We start from the raw sequence: 17832 nt of genomic DNA, 5'->3' as shown, positions 1-17832 counted from the left end.
CACTAATAACTTTATCTCTGAGGTGACTTATGTATATGGAAAAAAGTAGTGCATTGAAAAATAGGAGACTGGTTTAATTAAAAAATGTGTGACCTCTTTATGGGTCTCAATTTATATCATCTGTAAAATGGTTGTGTGTGACAGTTCTTGGGACCACCCCAGTCTTACCATCTGTCCTCACACTTTTTTACCTTAAAATATCCTGATATGAAAGAGATTAGAATTTAACTAAAAACATTTTGTTCTCTGGGGCCAGCTGTTTCAGTGTGTCTTGACAACATGTTCCCTTTGCCTTAGATTTTTTTTATTCTTAAACCCTACATTTATTAAATTTGTTTGAGTTTCCCAAATTGTGCACAGACACTGTGAATATTTCTCCACATGGGAAGTCTTTTATACAATCTTAATCTTTGTTTTTTTTTTATATGATAAAAGTGATATCCAGTGACATTACAATTACTGTTGGTACAATTGCTAGTTATTAGAAATTCTAATATGATACGATGAAGTCATATCTGCAAAGACAAACATTTATAAATAAGAATGCCAAGTTGGCATTTATAGACAATACTTCAATATTTCTCACAAAAGTAAGTTATTTTAAAGGTCACCTGCGTCTCTGAGTACCTATGGATGACTCACTATAATGTAACAGAGCACCATAGTTTGGAACATTGTACTTTCTCTGTTATCAACGTTAAATTTCTTAACAACATGATGCCTTGGTGTTATCACCTGAAAAAAGTTAATAATAATACCTAGTTTCTAGGTTTCAAGATGAGAATTAAACAAGATAATGAATATAAGCAACAATGCCTGGCCATTAGTAAGCATACCATTAAAGTTAGCTACATTGTGTTACTATCATTAGGTCACTATTATTACTTACTCTTTTATAAAAACCTAAAGCACTAGGTTGGCAATATTACAATTATTCAATAATTACCCAATTAAACAAAATCTAAAATCAAGGGCCTTTTATGTTTTGAGATGTACACATATGTATTTGACATATGCGTAGTTTCACTGAGACCACCGAGTTATTGAGAAAAGATAAGAGCATATTATTCTTCTACCACTTTAACCTTATTGACTCCTTATGGAATCTTTTCACTTTGAATTTCTTTGAGAAGCAACCAGTGCATTTATGAAAGTAAATGTTTAGCTTTCATCTCTCCCTTCTTAAATATGCCCTTCTCAAAACCAAATAGTAGACCAAATTTATTTTATCATTTACTCCATTTGCTCACCCACTTGATTTCTGCTATAACTTCAACTTTCAGAATTTAACAGTGCATATTTTCACATATTCACTGTTTCCTATCTCTAAACCTACAGAAATATTCGTCCCTCCCATTAACCTCTCTGAATTTTATGCATCACTGCCCATTCTGAGCTCTTCCTGCATCATAAAACCCTCCCTCATTACTACTCTGAAGTCTTCATTCTCTCAACTCTTACTTCTTGGGAGGTATGTCAAAAATCGGATATGGCTTCCAATCTTAATTTAGCAACTTACTAGCTCTGAGTTTATTTTTCCACCTGTAAAGTTCATATAACAAAGCCTATCAAATAATTACTGTTGTGGTACTTAGATGAACTACTGGACAAATAGGACTCACATAGCTGACAGAACACTAATAGAACAAAGTCAATATTTTAATCATATTTTCTTTTTGTCCTTGTAATATACAGTGAATTACTTCACTATTGTTTAAATGTCATAGTCATTGACAAATATTCTATATTTGTGGTAACTTTCCCTTGAAGAATTGAGACTATTACTTTTTTATTAGATGTTTGGTGATAAGTTTTAGTGAGTATTCCACTTATCATAGCCATATATCCATTAATTTTCAAACCAATAACTGTTAATGTTCTTAAATTTGTGGTATAGTGCTAAATATTAATGGTACCTTATTAGTTTGAAATTCGAATTTAAAAGGATTTACTCTATACTATCAAAAAGAGAAGCATCACATTTTTATTAAACATCTGGTTTATAGACATCAATGTCCTAGAAAATAGGAATAAAAAGTGATTGAAATTAGAACGTCACACTATAGCTGGCAAGTGACAAATATCAGAGATTAAAAGTAATAACAAAGGAGAATTCTATAAAAAAGTATGGACAAACCATGTGGGAAAAAGGAGGGGTAAATGAATTTGGGGAATTACAAAGCTGTGTTGTTTTTTTTTTTCTAAAATAAAATTACTTCAAGGAGGCCAGATTTTCATAATGTACTGACAAATTAAAAAAAAGAAAAACAAGTCCCAACAATTTCAGAACATGTTAAGCGTGCCCCCTGCTGTTCTCTGGCTGTAAATGTTTCATTCCTGTGGTTTTGGTGTAAGGGGTGGCCGGTACCCAGTAACGTTCTTAAGGAAGAGGTAAAGAAATGAATCAGATTATTCCTTCTTTCTCTTCCTCAAATTTATCTTCCATAAATATTTTAACCACAAGTAACTATAATTTGTTTCTGAGAAGGAACCCGATTTACCTCCATGCTCAAAGCCAGAGTCTGATGAAGTCATCTTAAGTTAATCCAGAGACCATCTTTCTAGAAACTCAAAGTTTTCCTGTGTAACATACAGAGGAAAATGGTAATCTAGTACAATGGCTGGAAGTCCATTGTGAGGATTCATTACAAACGCCAGAATCATTGCTTCACTGATGACATCAGTGCCCTAATTAAAGATTTGAGTTCCCACATTGCAATTTCACTCTTCTGAAAAGGGAGATTTCACTACACACTTCATTCTCTAACTTGTTGTCTTTCACTCAGACAGTTTGTTTCTAAATGCAGGATAAAGTGTATCACATGCCCAGTAAATAAAATCAGGATTAGGTAACAGAGCCATTAAGGCGGCTGGTCTTTGCTAATAGCTATTCTCTTAATCATGTCGCATTGAATCTTCAGTAAGGTTATTGATTGTGGACTCTCATCTGTAGAGGCTGTTTGCTTCCTTGGTTATTTACAGCCACTGTCCAAGTGACCCCAGCCTGTCTTAAATCATCCTAACAACATTGTCTTTAATGGTCCTTGGATTTTTATTGGACTGTTTTGGCTTTCAGTATTGAAAACGAAGCTACTTTCTCCTGAGGCAATAAATCTCATTCTGAAATTTTCTGCATATTCTAGCTGCAGGAAAGAAGAGGAGGAGTTTATAACAGCATGTGATAATAGCATGAGTTCTTAATATCTTAACCATGTGGTAGGATTTTCATAAACACTTTATATAAAATTCTGATACTAACCCTCACAGGAACCGTATGAGGTATAATATATTATTATCCTCAATTTTCAGATGAGAAACCCAAAAAGTACAGAGAGGTTAAGTTACCTCCCACTGTCGGTCTGTAAGTGATTGCTGCGAGTCTATTACAGAGTTACCGTGAAAAATCATGTTGTGGCCTCAGTGAGCCATAGTATCTATCAATTGTATGATTAGAAGTATTGGCACAAGAATTGAGAAGATGATGATTCCCTAATATTTCTTTTAGTAAAATTATAAAAAACATAACCAAAATTGTCAGTTTATTAATCACTAAATTGTAATAATAATGATGTGAGTATATTCTTCAAAGGATATTTAAATATTTGAGCAGCAGCAGTATAGTGAACCTAATTCCTTCTTATAATTATGTAAGCACTTTGCTCATGTGTTCATATCTAAAATGAAAAATCAGAAATAGTATTTTGTTGAACCTTGTTTCATTCTCTCAAATAAGATTCATTCACAGGTAATTTAATTAATAGAAGGAAAAGAAGCTCCATAGATCTCATTATATAAGCATTTTCAATATTTTACTTATTATGTTTAATGAGTTTTAAATTTTGGAACATATTCATGATCTGTATTCACATTATATTAATTGATAATTTCAGTTTAATCTAAAAATATTCATGTTTAGAATCACAGGATTTTTAAATAAGAATTAATATACATGTTTTTGTTGCAGAAATGTGTAAGAGGGTAACCAACAACTTCAAACTATAAAACTTAATTTAAGAAGATAGCATTCGTGTGGTGCAAGTAGACTGAAAATATGAATAAGGAGAAATAGGAATGATATACAATTTCTCTTAAAAATTTATTATTTATCATTTAAAAATGATGGTGGGAACCAAATCCTATATTTTGTTTCTACTGCTGTCATTTTAGAAAATAGATGTTTCATTGTAAAATGTCAAAATTTATGTCATACTGGAAATTATATTCTATGCAACTATTTAAGGTTTGAAAATTTGGATGTTAACTTATATATGTGTTTGGGTTTACATAGCTTTTCAAAATTGTCTTGGGGGTACTTGACTGCTAAAGAATGAAATCTATTGCTCAAGCTCATGAGAGATATTTAATGACAACACTGTCAGAGGCCATGGAGATTAAGGGTGAATTGGGGGAAGGGGTGGTGGCATGTAAGGGCTGTGGATCCTGTATTTCTACTTCACTTTCAGTTTTGTGTCTTCAGAAGGTACAAGATCCTGAAGGGGCAAGGAACACACACACACACACACACATATATTGTTTGGGTGGAACTGACCTGCTTGTCTCCCAGAATGATGCAAGAATAGCAGAAAAATTCCTATTCCCTTAAGTGTAATTGGACAAAGAGGAAACCTCATCTGCTCTGGAAGGTCTCTGCATCAGTGACAAGAAACAACTGAGAGAACATCTGTGAATGGACGGCAACGTTTAAATAGAAAAATAATGTTGCCTCATATGCATAAAATACCAGTTGGCCCATTTAGATGAAATCTGAAGTAGAAAGAAACAAATGCTCAAATACTTGAAAAAAATGATTTTGCCTTCCTGATGAAAGAATAATAGCATATATTACTGAGATTTTACTATGTATCAGATACTCTAGGATTTCTCACATGTATTAACTCATTGATTTCTCACAACTACTATATGTAATAGATATTATATGATTCCAATATTAGAGAAAGCAACAATTCATCAAGAAAGATGTAACTATCCCTGGCTATGCCACTTATAAGTGGAGAGGTTGGAAAGGGAACTTGAAGTAGAAATTGAGATTCATTTTGAAGTAGTAATAATAATAATAATAATAATGAATTTTACTATTTTTCATAACAATCCCATTATATATCCATTTTGCCATGCAGAAATCACTGTTATTCATTTTGTAAAATGTTTGAATGACTTTTTTGTATAAATAATTCAGGAAAAACAAAACACTTAAAAAATACAATTCATCCTGCTTCTATGCTCCGTGGTTGAGTGGTAACCTTACATAGGATGAACAGTTTTAATGTGTTTGTTATAATGTCATTCTTTTATAGCACTTTATGTAAGAAACACTCAAGCATGGCAACCTAATAGCCCTGAGAAATACACAATTCAAACTGTGTGGGAAGTGCTTTATTATGAGATGAACATACAAATACATTAGTCACTAGAGAGAAGATTGCATTTTCTTAGAGCTAGTTCTTTGAATTCTTATTACCTGTGGGTGATGAAAGTAATACTGAAACCATTAAAACTGAAATACATATCAGAGTCCCTGTAGGAAAAGCAATGTATTGATAATGAAATTCACATAATGATACATACATATAATTGTTAAAATTGTTTTTGATTTGCCAAAGGGAGTTGTATTCTTTTCCAAAAGATCATTGGGAAAAAAATTTCCATAACGGCTTTCTACAGATTTGTTATCATGAATAAAATTCAATAAAATTCTCAATGTTCTGGCTAAGTAAACATTATTGCTCAGTCTGATTATTTCCTTGTCTAGACTTATTTACAAGCTTAACTTTGCTGCAAAATAAAGTTTCAAGGTCTCTCTTGAATTAAGTTAGAAGAATAGATATAAGAATCTGCCATCTTTTAATTTTTTTCACTTTGATAGGCAATATAAAACATTAAAATGCATTTAGATTATAAGAAAATCACTGAAAATATTTTAAATTAAAATCAAATGGAAATTTAACTGAGGGAGATACTGAAAAATAATGAGGCAATTTATGAATAGTGCAGAATCATCAGATTGGAACATTTGAGATAACTTCAAATTTTTGTTCTTTTTTCTCCCATCACATTACTTTATATTGAAAGACCACAAATAAACAGAAGAAATCTCTAATACTTTTGCCACTCAAATCTGCTGGGAGAATTATTAGTTAACTGTTGCTTTCTTCCCCTCATTTTTATAAAAGCTTTTCTTCCCCTTTTTTAACCTGTAAAGGTATTACCTGATCCACTGACTGCAGTTTCCTCACCTTGGATAACTGGCATTTAACTTGACAAAGAACACAACTGAGGGTTCTTGTTCTAGTAAGGTGTCACTTTCTAAATAAAAAAAAAAACATTAAGACATTTATTGATTAATAACTTTATGATATTTTGTGTCCTGATATTTTACCAATATGAAGTTGGACAGAATATTAAGGCAGGAAGAAATTCAATTACTTTCCAAAGATAAGAGCTTGGATTCAAATCCAGGCATTTTGGCTCCTCAGGCCAGGCATTCTTAAATTATACTTTTTTTTTTTTTTTTTGCTGCTGTAGACACAACATAGTCTGAATTAATCTCTACAGATAGCTGCCTCTAAGAGAGAAAACAGTATGAATTTGCATGCATGTGTACAAAATATCAAAATACACATAGAAGTTGACAACATTGGATGTTTCTAGGTTAGGACTTGGGCAAACAAGGGTAGTGGTATAAGGAGAGGTTTCCATGTATATCCTTCTGGAAGTTTTGAATTTTGAAATGTCCAGATGCATTACTTTCACAAAAATGAATATGTAAATAAACAAAACTTAAGAGAAAGAAATTATAAAATTAAGTAGGTTTCTATCATGTCAAAAAGCATTTACAAACCGATTAAGAATAAGTTAATGGCTTTGGTGAGGAATTCAACATGTTTTATTTTACCAGGCAAGTTATTCTTCAAAACCCAATTAAATATTAATGTACTAACTACATTTGTTTTCTTACAGAGTGAACATTCACTGTAAGGACACTTTCATCATGCTAAAATCTATTCACAAAACTACACTTTGAAAAAAAGTGCATTTCTAGGAAATTTTATGTACAATGCAATGGAAAAACATATTAAGTCATAGAATAGTCAAACTACACAAAAGAAAACCAACCAACCACCAACATTCATATGTTAATATATTTGAGAAAGAAAATTCTCTTTATACTTGGCAGTGATGTTCAAGAAGGATTTCTATGATTTTAAAAGTAATAAAAGTATATACAATTTAATAATATTCAGAGTAGAAAGTATTAAATAGCACAAATAATATTTCACAACTAAACACTCTTATAGTCTATCAGTTTGGGTTTACACAAATCAGGGGAACTGTGTGGTACCCCATTCTTAGACTCTACAACAACTTAACTGTTAACTCTGTTCACTGAATAGTTGGTCATAAATACTGAAGATGATCTTGGCTTATTACTGTAACATTTCTATTTGTGCATATAGAGGAGTAAAAAATCTAATTATAACCTTAAAACAGGTAAACCATTTGTTCAATAACCTGCTTTAGGAATTACTTTAAAATTATACATATTTTGAACAATCGCTTTTTAAAATAATTTTTTTAATGAATTTTATGTTGGGTATTGTAAGGCTATTTTTGCCCCATGGAAGTCTCCTCTTATACATCACAAATTTACTGCCACTTAAATAATAAATCATATTCTTATATTCTGAATCATAACATTCATTTTGACAATAATCTTAGTTCTTGAGTGTAGTGCTTTAAAAAATGATATATCTACCTTGATTACCTCCTTCATGATTTAATAATAAATGATGCAATTTGTTTGCACTTGGAATCATGAAAATGTCTTTAAAATTCAATAACATGCAAGAGCAAATATTGTGATTTTTGAGAAATAAGAAAATATAAGGAAATTTTTCATATTTTCTCATCTAACCATTAATTGATACAAAAAAAACTCAATGCCAAATTATTAAAAAAATGATTCAAACATAAAATTAGAAGATAATTATATTACTCATCACAAAACTTACCATATTTGTATTTAAATACCATTGAACATAATGGACCAATGTTCTTCTTAAAGAACATATGTCTATTTGTATTTACGTTAATTTTTTCACCTCTTGACATATTAAGAACCTCTTCAGAACAAACAAAGGATCATAAAAATTGAATTGGTGACTTTTAAAAATGTGTATGCTATGTGAGGTTGGTAAATAAAAAAAGAAAGATGTGAGAATTAATCAGTGAAATTAATTACTGAAGTTAAAAAATAACCAATTTTTACAAACTTCTTAATAAAATTGCATTTTTAATATTTTTCCAATGTATTTCACCCCTCATATACAAGTTTGATACGTCAAATATTTTTTCTTCGTATATTGTTTAAATTGTCACACAGAACAAGAAGTCAGAACAAACACAGTAATCAAACAGTTTAAGATTATATTCTTTGAGTCAAAAATAACTTAAATAACTTCCAAGAAAAGAAAGCACTTTTGTTTGGAAGGTGATAACGTAAGAATATAAACTTAAATGCTTTACTGACATAGTTCCAATGAAGGTATTTATGGTGAGGGTCATTCATTTTATTTCTTGAAACAAGGGGACAAAAAATAATGATTGATATCAGCAACTGACAATATTTAAAATCTTAAAAAATAATTATATATTTCACTGGAAACAAAATTATTTTCTCTTGTGGATCATTCAGGTTCTGTAAAACTTTTAGATGCCTCTTCCCTTTTTCTTATCTATTCTACATTCCTTCTTACAGTTACTCTATCACATGCATTTATACAACTCTTAGTATGTAAAAGTTGTAAACCTGGCATTTTGTTTTCACATATAAAATTGCTGATAATAAGAAATCTAAACCCCTAAAACAAGAAAGGAAGATCCAGGGTTATGGCCCTTGCTCAATTAAGGGATATAAAATTTTTAGTTTTATAGCCACTGTATTGATTTTGAAGAAATGGTAAATAAACATATAAATAAAATCTGGATTAAGTTAAATATTTATATGCACCATGAGGACCATGACATGTCTAGTGCTAGTCAATATCATACAAGGAAATGCATGCTTATTTCAGTTCATGTAACATTCACTTTAAGAGCGAGCGATCACCATTCTCAAGATGTTTCCATGGGTAAAACCTAAGATTCTAAATTTGGTAATTAAAGATGGACTATTTGCTACAGTAAGCCTAAACCCCAGGTGAGACAACATTATGATTCTGGCAACTGATTTCTTCTGTTTCGACTTTTCCGGCTATTGATGAGTGCTTTTAACTTGCCATAGTCCCCTCTCATCTTTTGGGAATCTTCTCCCTGTTGATGTTGCTGTCTTGTGTCTTTGCAATATTGATTAATCATCTGCATTTCAGAGTGGCTGAATGCTCCCAAGATGTCCTTTGGGTGGAAGGGTAGAGCCCTTACTGAGCTGGCCCAGGTCCATGGGGACCATTTGTCTGTCACAACTGCTACCATCTCAGAATCTAAAACTTTGAAGTTGATCTTGGCTATGGTTTGCTTGAAGCTGTTTTCTGTTGCAATGCAGTGATACAGTCCTTGGTCAGAATCCTGAACGGAACGAATCAGGAGTCCTTGCGAAGTGGCTATGATCCGTTCATTCAGCTTGACCTAAGAAACACATCAAAATTCTAAAACCCAATTCCATAGTTTCTAAAAATGTATGACCATATATATAGTGTATTATTGACTTTCACAAATTTAGCGAAAGCATTACGTACTAATTGGTTTCTTTTGTAGGGACACACTTTTTTTGCTTAGTAGATCTTGTATCTCTTTAAATTTATTAAAGAGAGGGTAAGTTATTACTTACATATCTAAAAATAGCTGAAAATGCATTCCCTTTGGATAGAAGGAATTACTCTACATATAAGCATCAGCTTTGGTTGCTTTTGGAATGTGAATCACACATAGTCAGTACAAAAAATGAAATTCACAGATACTTTAAAATATCTATTTAAACCATGAGATCTTGCCTTTTATTATATGCAAATTTACTCACTTGTTTATAAAAAAAAGCTACATAAAGTTCTTGCTTTTTATTATATGCAAATTTACTCACGTGTTTGTAAAAACATAAAGCTACAACTAAAGGGTTGAGTTTTGCTTTTTTTCAATGAATAAATTAATATCATCTTAACTAAGACTTACATAAAAGGCAGTTTTAAGCATTGCCAAGGGGTTTTTCGAATTATCTTACAGTAAATAATGAATAAAAATAAGCTGGAATGTCATTGTCTTCTGTCTTCTAAGTTGTTTTACTTTCCAAATAAAGGTAGTAGAGAGCTAGAGATTAATATATACTTTGCAGATTTATACTAGAAAAAACTGTCATTTTCTGGGTATCAGCTAACTGCTTTAAATACATCTTCCTCACAGTTTCAACTATAGGCTTGTCAATGGACAAATAAAAGCCTAAGTGGTAAGGATTTCCTTGACTTGTATATTCTGGAATGCTCTTTCACTGAGAAGAAAAATAATTGACTCAAGTCAAAATAAAGGAATGTATGTGAAATGTTTTCCTAATGGTAAATTTCTGTGTACATGCATTCTTTACTATTAATTAAATCCAAATCAGAGAAATGTTGTTTTAAATAAAAAAAAAATACTAACACACATAAAAGGTACAGTATTGAAATAATAGAAGGGGACTAGAGGAAGAAGAACTGATTATCTATCTCTATAAAGTGATTTTTTTTTTTAATAGAGGCATGTTTTATTTATTTATTTATTTGTTTGTTTTGTTTATACATGCACTGGGTACAGTCAGAAGTGCGGGAGGGTGAGAGAATTCACTAGAGCCAGAGCGGGGAGCAGAGCAGGCAGAAGGACCGAAGTACACTGCTGAGGGAGCAGCAGGTGGCAGGAGAGGTCTGCGCGCCATGTGGGACCCTCCTGCAGTGGCCAGGGAGCAGCTGGGGATCGAACTGGTGCCGCAGAGGCCGCGGGCAGCTTCGCAACCCAGCGCTCCACCGCTGCGCCACCGGGGAGGCCCTATAAAGTGATGTTTTGATGTTAATTTGATTTGTGAAGTTTTAATGTGCCTCAAAGAGAGTTTTAATAATGTAGAAATGCCTTCAGAAATGAATGAAGAGAAATCCTTTCCCATTTACAGAAAAATTGGAAAACATTTTAGAGGCCAAGATAACATAACTTTAATATATGTATAATATATTTGGTGCAGAAATTATAATTCCAGGAATTTATGTAGAGTTTATACTCTCAAAAATACCCCAATATTTATTTATATCATGTTTTATATAAGAAGGGAAAAAAAGAGCTTGCCAGGAGATAACTTTAAAAAATTTAAGGTAAGGAGGTTTCTCATATATGTTAAAATGAATCTTCCATATGACACAGCAATCCCACTCATAGTATCTACCCTAAGAATCTAGAAACACAAATTCAAAAGGATATATGTAATCCCATATTCATTGTAGCACTATTTATAATAACTAAGTTATAGAGACAATGTACATGCTCAAGGACAGGGGAACAGATCAGAAAAATGTGGCATACATACACAATGGTATACTACTCAGTTATTAAAAAGGATAAACTCCTGTCATTTGCAGCAATGTGGATGGAACTGAAAAAGATAGTGCTAAGATAAACACTGGATGGTATCACTTATATGTGGACTATGGAAAAAGATAACAAAGGATCACTCCAATCCTAAACCAAAAATAAACTCAACATTTGATTGCAAAACTGATGCAACCAGAAGGGGAGGGTAGTAGAATGAGAGTGGAGGAGGGAAGGAGTCCAAAGAAACATGGTGAAGATTGCTGGGGCATGATTGGTGTGCTAGGTGTCAAAGTATGTCTTAGTAGAGGTTTGAAATTATAACCTCTGGAACAAATACAAAGATGTAAATCTACTTGACCTCAATGAAGATAATTTGGGAAAACAACAACAAAAAAAAACAACAACAAAATCCTTAAGTTATATTTATACAAAGAAATCCTATGCAGCCAAGAAAAATGAAGTAGTTCCAAAGGTACTGATATGAAATTGTGTGTGAATGGGTGTGTGTGTGAGAGAGAGAGAGCGAGACAGAGAGAGAGAGAGAGAGAGAGAGAGAGAGAGAGAGAGAGAAATCATAGAAGGAATATATAATTCTTGGTAGCTCTATACACTAGGAAGTGGGAATAAAGGTTAGAAGCAGAGAGGAAGAGAGTATTTAGTTTTTATTTTGTGTTAGAGTGCATGATTAGCATTTTTCTCCATGAGATTTTAGCGTTTGTCTTAATTTTTTAAAATCATATTTAGCTAAATTATTATAAGAAGTGAGTCACTTGTGTAAACTACTAAGGAAGAATTAGGATACATTTATTAAAATATTAATAGTTAATTTTACTATATTAAAATAAAGTACAATTGTGCTTTAAATTCTGGGAAGAAAGGATTTTTGTAACAGTTAATGTTTCTTAAAGTTTGAAACTTTTCTTAGGTTTTGAGTATTAAATTATAACATTCCAATGCGTTTGAGATTTGAAGAAAAATCAAGAAGCTAATATTTAGGTCTCCACATTCTTGAAATAAAACATTGAAATTACACAACAGAGATAAATGAAATTTTTAATACATTTCATATTTTAAAAATGAAGTAATAATGGTTTGCACTTATTACATTTTAAATTCTATTTATTAATTTCAAAGACATGCATTCAAGCCTACATATACTCATTTAGTAAAAATTTAAACAGCTGTAATTATATTCACTTATTTTATCTTATTCATTGAACTTTGTACTGAATAAAAGACAAACATTTTATCCATGTTAGGTAATCCATGTTTGAGTTTTAGATTTTCAATTTACATGCAAATATCTAGACTTTTCCAAGAAGGATTGTTCATATCTGTGTGTCATACTTTATTCTAATAAATTCATGTCTATAAAATCATCACACATTAATTTTTCCTCAGGTTACTTTGCAAGGCAGTTACTATCCAGATTCATTCATAAGAATTTCAATTAATTAAACTCTAGAAATTTCAAAACTTATTTCATGACAGATTTTATAGCAAAGAAAACAGATTTAATGAAATGTTTTTCATGAAAAAATTTATCGAATTCTTGGATAAGAAGGTACATTGCAGTCCATCCAGCTCCTCCAGATAGTTAAATCTCTTTTTAAGCAAGTGGTCATCAGTCTATAATTTAATATTTTGGTGACACGGGACCCACAATTTTCTAAACAGCTCTTAACATATTTGGATAGACAGGTCAGAGATTCAATATCTATTTCAGTAACTCTGATGTAGCATTGTGCTTTATAGCTTGTGATTATATTCACTTTGCAAAAACCTATTTAACTTAACTTGTAGTATCACAACTACCCATAACAGAAGAATACACACAAATGTAGTAGGCTCCAATTTCCCCTTTGCTCCAACAGATTTTATGATGTACTGCTAATAGCATCACATTGGAGACTACCCTAAGTTTTTATATATATTTCTTCTCCTCATTTGTCAGGACAAGGTAACATCAATATTTATGGAATTTATCATTTATAATATTTTACTCTATGCTATTTTATAATCTTCCTCTTTTAAAACAGCTCTTTCCAAGTGAAAAGGCAAAATAAGTACTCTTTTATTTGAAAATCTATTTTTTTAAAATCTATATCACTAAAAAAAGGCGATGATTCCATAAACAATGACTCCATATAGTTCTTAAACAAAACCTGAGAGTATGAGTAATAAATGGAAACATTACCACATAGCAGAAAAATGCTTTTTACCACATAGGTTATAGAGCAATTTCTTGCTAAAGAAAATTGAACTTTTTTCCAAGCCCCCTTTTATCTGTGAATCACACAAAGGTGCTGTTGTGTGAGAACTTGGCTTCTGAATTTGCACACATCTTGTTTCCTTTACAAATGCTTCCTTACATCAATACGCGTCTGCATGCCCAAGCTCTTGTTTCAATCCCCAAGTTATGGAGGTGAGCAGGCAGACAGGATTTCTAATTAATCCATCAACTGTGCAGACAAAGGATTTTAAAGAAGGTGGCACTTGTCATCCCAAAGACATAAAAGGATGTTCATATGCCTTTTCTTTTTTGTTTGATCTGAACCTCACTGAAGGATGTTGATTTAATGCTCTTTCCAAAGCCCTGATTGATTGCTGCTGTGCGGCAAAACTCACCTCTTTCCTCCTGTCTTTGTCTTTCTGTAACAGCCACTTGATAGATGCCTGTGGAGACTTGGGGGCACACTCAAGGAAAGTGGTGTTATTTTTTACTCCATACTGAACAATTTCAGCTGCATTTCTATATGCTGAAAAGCAAAAAATAAGGAAGAAGGAGAGAAGGGAGAGAAACAATAATGTTCAGAATAAATTCTATATGTACATTTATTTCTCAATAAAATTGTGATAAACTTGGGCAGCCCCCTAAAGGAAGTCTTAATCACTTAATAACAAATGGACTAGTATACATTATTTAGCTGTTTTGTTCAGTATAAAGGGAAGAAGAGGAAAACAAAGGGGATTCATATTTCTTCAAGAATTGTTCTTTTCCAATTATGCAATTAGTACAACTTTGAACATTTAATTATTACAAAACCTTGTGAATTAGGTTTTCTTGGTGGAGAAAACTGAGGCTGAGTGCTATATGAAGAAACATATCTTAGTTAAAGAGTTACTAAGCGGCAGGCAATATTACCCCACCCCTACACTCCATACCCTGTGATATAAATGAGATTCAGAAGCGGTGGGAGGAGGTGGAAAGCAAAGTGTGGAATGTAGCTGTTGAGAACAGTGCTTGGAATCAGAGGTATCTGATTCTTGACTTCACCAATACTGCCTGCGCAACCTTAGACAAATTACCTGTGTGCCTAAGTTTTATTTGACTTTAAAAAATGGATGATGATATTTTTACACAAGTTCTGATATGATCATCTGGTAGTTCAGACTTGGACAAAATCCTCATTCATGAAGTCGGGGTAATAGTCGTTTTGAACATTTAATGAGGTTATCCATAAAAAAAAGCACTTAGTTCAGGTTCTGACACAAAGTCATTATTATTTCCACTGCCAGTACTCCTTGCATTTTGAACACTACTGCTATGAATGGGAACTGACACACGCATTTAGGAAATACTCAGTAAATAGAGAAATGGTGATCTGAATTTATTCCCTCCCTTGGATGGAACAGGAAACCTGGAACCCCCCCTTTTCCTGGGGACCACCATGTTACACCTGTAGTTAGTAACAAGAATGCTATTCTTTACTAAAGAAAAGTTTAGATTCAAGAAGGTTAGAAATAAAAGTGTCAGTAGTAATTGTTAACAATAGCACATTTGTAGCACCCTGGGATCCAGAGAAAGGTGTGCCTGGAGATACTTCTGATTGGTAAAGTGTTGGATTATATGGGCGGAGGGTGTGACTGGTGGGAAAAGCACAATAACATAGTATCTCCATGTAAGGACAGGAAGGAAGGGTTAGATTAATTCTAAGACACAAAGCAAAACTGTGAAATGTATATAGAATTGTTTTAGTTGCAATACTACAATAAACTAAGAGCAAAATTATTCGCAAAAATGAGAGTGGAAATAAAAATCTAGTGATGGATAAGTGGATAAATAAATTGTGGCACATACTTACAACGGAATATTAAGCAATTTTAAACAAGAAGGAAATTCTGACACATTATATGAGTGATCCCTAAAGAAGACATTATGCTAGAGGCCTGCAGCCTCTGCAGCACCGGTTCGTTCCCCGGCCGCCGGCGAGGGTCCCACACACACAAAAAAAATGAAATACACCAGTTATGATTGGACAAATATTATATGATTTTACTTGTATGAGGTACTTGGAGTAGCTAATATCAGAAACAAAAAGTAGAATTGTGGTTGCCATTCTGGGAGAAATAGGGAATTATTACTTAATGAGCATGAAATTTCACTTTGTGTAGATTCAACAATTTTGGAGATGGATGCTGGTGATAACTGCACAACAATGTGAATGCACTTAATGTCACAGAAATGCACACTTTAAAACAAATAAGGTGCTATTTCATTTGATCTTCAGTGGACTATTGTTGAGGATGAAGGGTGTTTTGGTAGTGGGTGTGGTGTGATAATATACATCTGAAGAGGGATGAGCTTAAAGCTCTAAATTATATATAGTGCTATAAATCAAAGTGACCTTAATCAGGAATATAGGAGAAAAAAAAGTATGAAAAAGTAAAATCCTTTTTGATTCAGAAGGAAAATTATAGCTAAGAATATCTATAATTACCATTAAATTGAAAGACCTACTAATAAACATACCCAAGGCATCTGTGTTCTCAGATGCTTGATTTACATAATCTCAGTTAACATAAAAATAACATTTAATTTCTAATTATCATCTATGTGTACTAAGAATTTTTAGAGTGAATCTTTCCATAAAATGAAAGACCTAATATATTAACTGAAATGTGATGTGGAACATGGCTATTTTTTACCAAATTTGATCATTACTCAATTTTAATACCTTTTAGATTAAATCCTCTGCATTGAGTCAGTGGGTTGCCATGTCTCACATCTTGTCTTCGACTTCTCCTGTAAGTGCAGAAATTTATACAACTAACTTAGAATTAACATTATTAATTATACCACATTTAAAAGATTGCCTTTTTAACTTCACAGTTTGATTGCCTGAGCAATTATAAAGAAAAGAGGTCTGTTTCGCTAGCACTGCTATCTGACACTTCTAGTTCAATGCTTCAGTGATAAGGTGTGTATTTACCATTGTCTTTCACTCTGAATACATTCACTCTCTCTCCAAGTACCACTTATAATAGAATGACTATGAACCTCCTATGTGAATTTCCTGCTAGTTTCCCTCATTGATACTATAAATTTGTAGAGACACTTAATCAACATTTTCAGCAGGGCAGTCATCTGAACCTTTTGTATGTACATATTTCTTGAAGGCATTTGTATAGCATTGGGAAAGCATTATAGGCTATTCATTCAGCTAAAAAGCAAAATCATTTTCTTCTTGTATAAAAGACAGATATTTAAAAGATTGAACTGATTATGTTGTCTTAAAGTTTTTACTTACATGCCTGAATCTAGAATAAATAATATTTGAGATTAAATTGTAGCATTTGACACAAATACACAAATATTTATGATACCTGAAGGCAAAGTAGAAAATAATGTTTATATAGCTTACTATGAACAATCTTTGTTTAAAAAAGAGAAATTGCTGAATCAATGATATTCAACAATTTGCATCAAATAATTGATTTTCAAATGTAACTCTACTTCTCTGTTTCTACACAAAGGACAAGCTTCTGTATTTGTGCCTATGAGTCTTTCTAAGTGATCTTGATGTTCCAGTTAGACAAGCAGAATAAAACCAGATAATGAACACTATTAAAGGAAATGAATGTAGAAAACATTCCAAGTGATTACTTTCATCAATACAAGTTATTCTCTAAAGATAAAAAATGGTACATATGGAATGTAGAAAAAAGGTTAATTCATTCAGGAAACATGTTTTGTAGTCGCTGCAAATGTATGTTTTACTAGTTTGGACATAATTTTGAGAATTATAAAAGGTGGTCAAAGATGATTATGGTTAGGCCTCCCCGGTGGTGCAGCGGGTTGAGCACAGCACTGTGAAGCTGTCTGCAGCTTCTGCAGTGTGGGTTCGATTCCCGGCCAGCCAGGGAGAGTCCCACATGGTGCGACAGACCGCTCCTGTCCTACCGCTGCTCCCCTCAGCAGTGCTTTCGGTACGTCTGCCTGTTCTGCTCCCCACTCTGTCTCTGGTGAGTCATTTTACCCTCTCGTGCCTC

General features: G+C 32.6%; 1 protein-coding gene across 1 annotated transcript in view; it reads right to left on the bottom strand.

Moving 5' to 3' along the window:
• Positions 1–9228: 9228 nt before the first annotated feature.
• The window catches only part of SEMA3C (semaphorin 3C), a gene marked incomplete at its 3' end in the record, with an annotated part of 141043 nt that continues 132439 nt past the window's right edge, over positions 9229–17832 (bottom strand). The window contains exons 15-17 of the mRNA XM_084229583.1: positions 16518–16585; positions 14188–14318; positions 9229–9642 (exon numbers count right to left, since the gene is read on the bottom strand). Of these exons, the coding sequence (XP_084085709.1) occupies positions 9229–9642; positions 14188–14318; positions 16518–16585 (613 nt within the window). The remainder of the gene's footprint in view (positions 9643–14187; positions 14319–16517; positions 16586–17832) is intronic.

Source organism: Talpa europaea (assembly GCF_964194135.1).
Source record: "Talpa europaea genome assembly, chromosome: 3".
In the NCBI taxonomy this organism is placed as follows: domain Eukaryota; kingdom Metazoa; phylum Chordata; class Mammalia; order Eulipotyphla; family Talpidae; genus Talpa; species Talpa europaea.
This window is presented reverse-complemented; position numbering and strand designations above follow the sequence as displayed.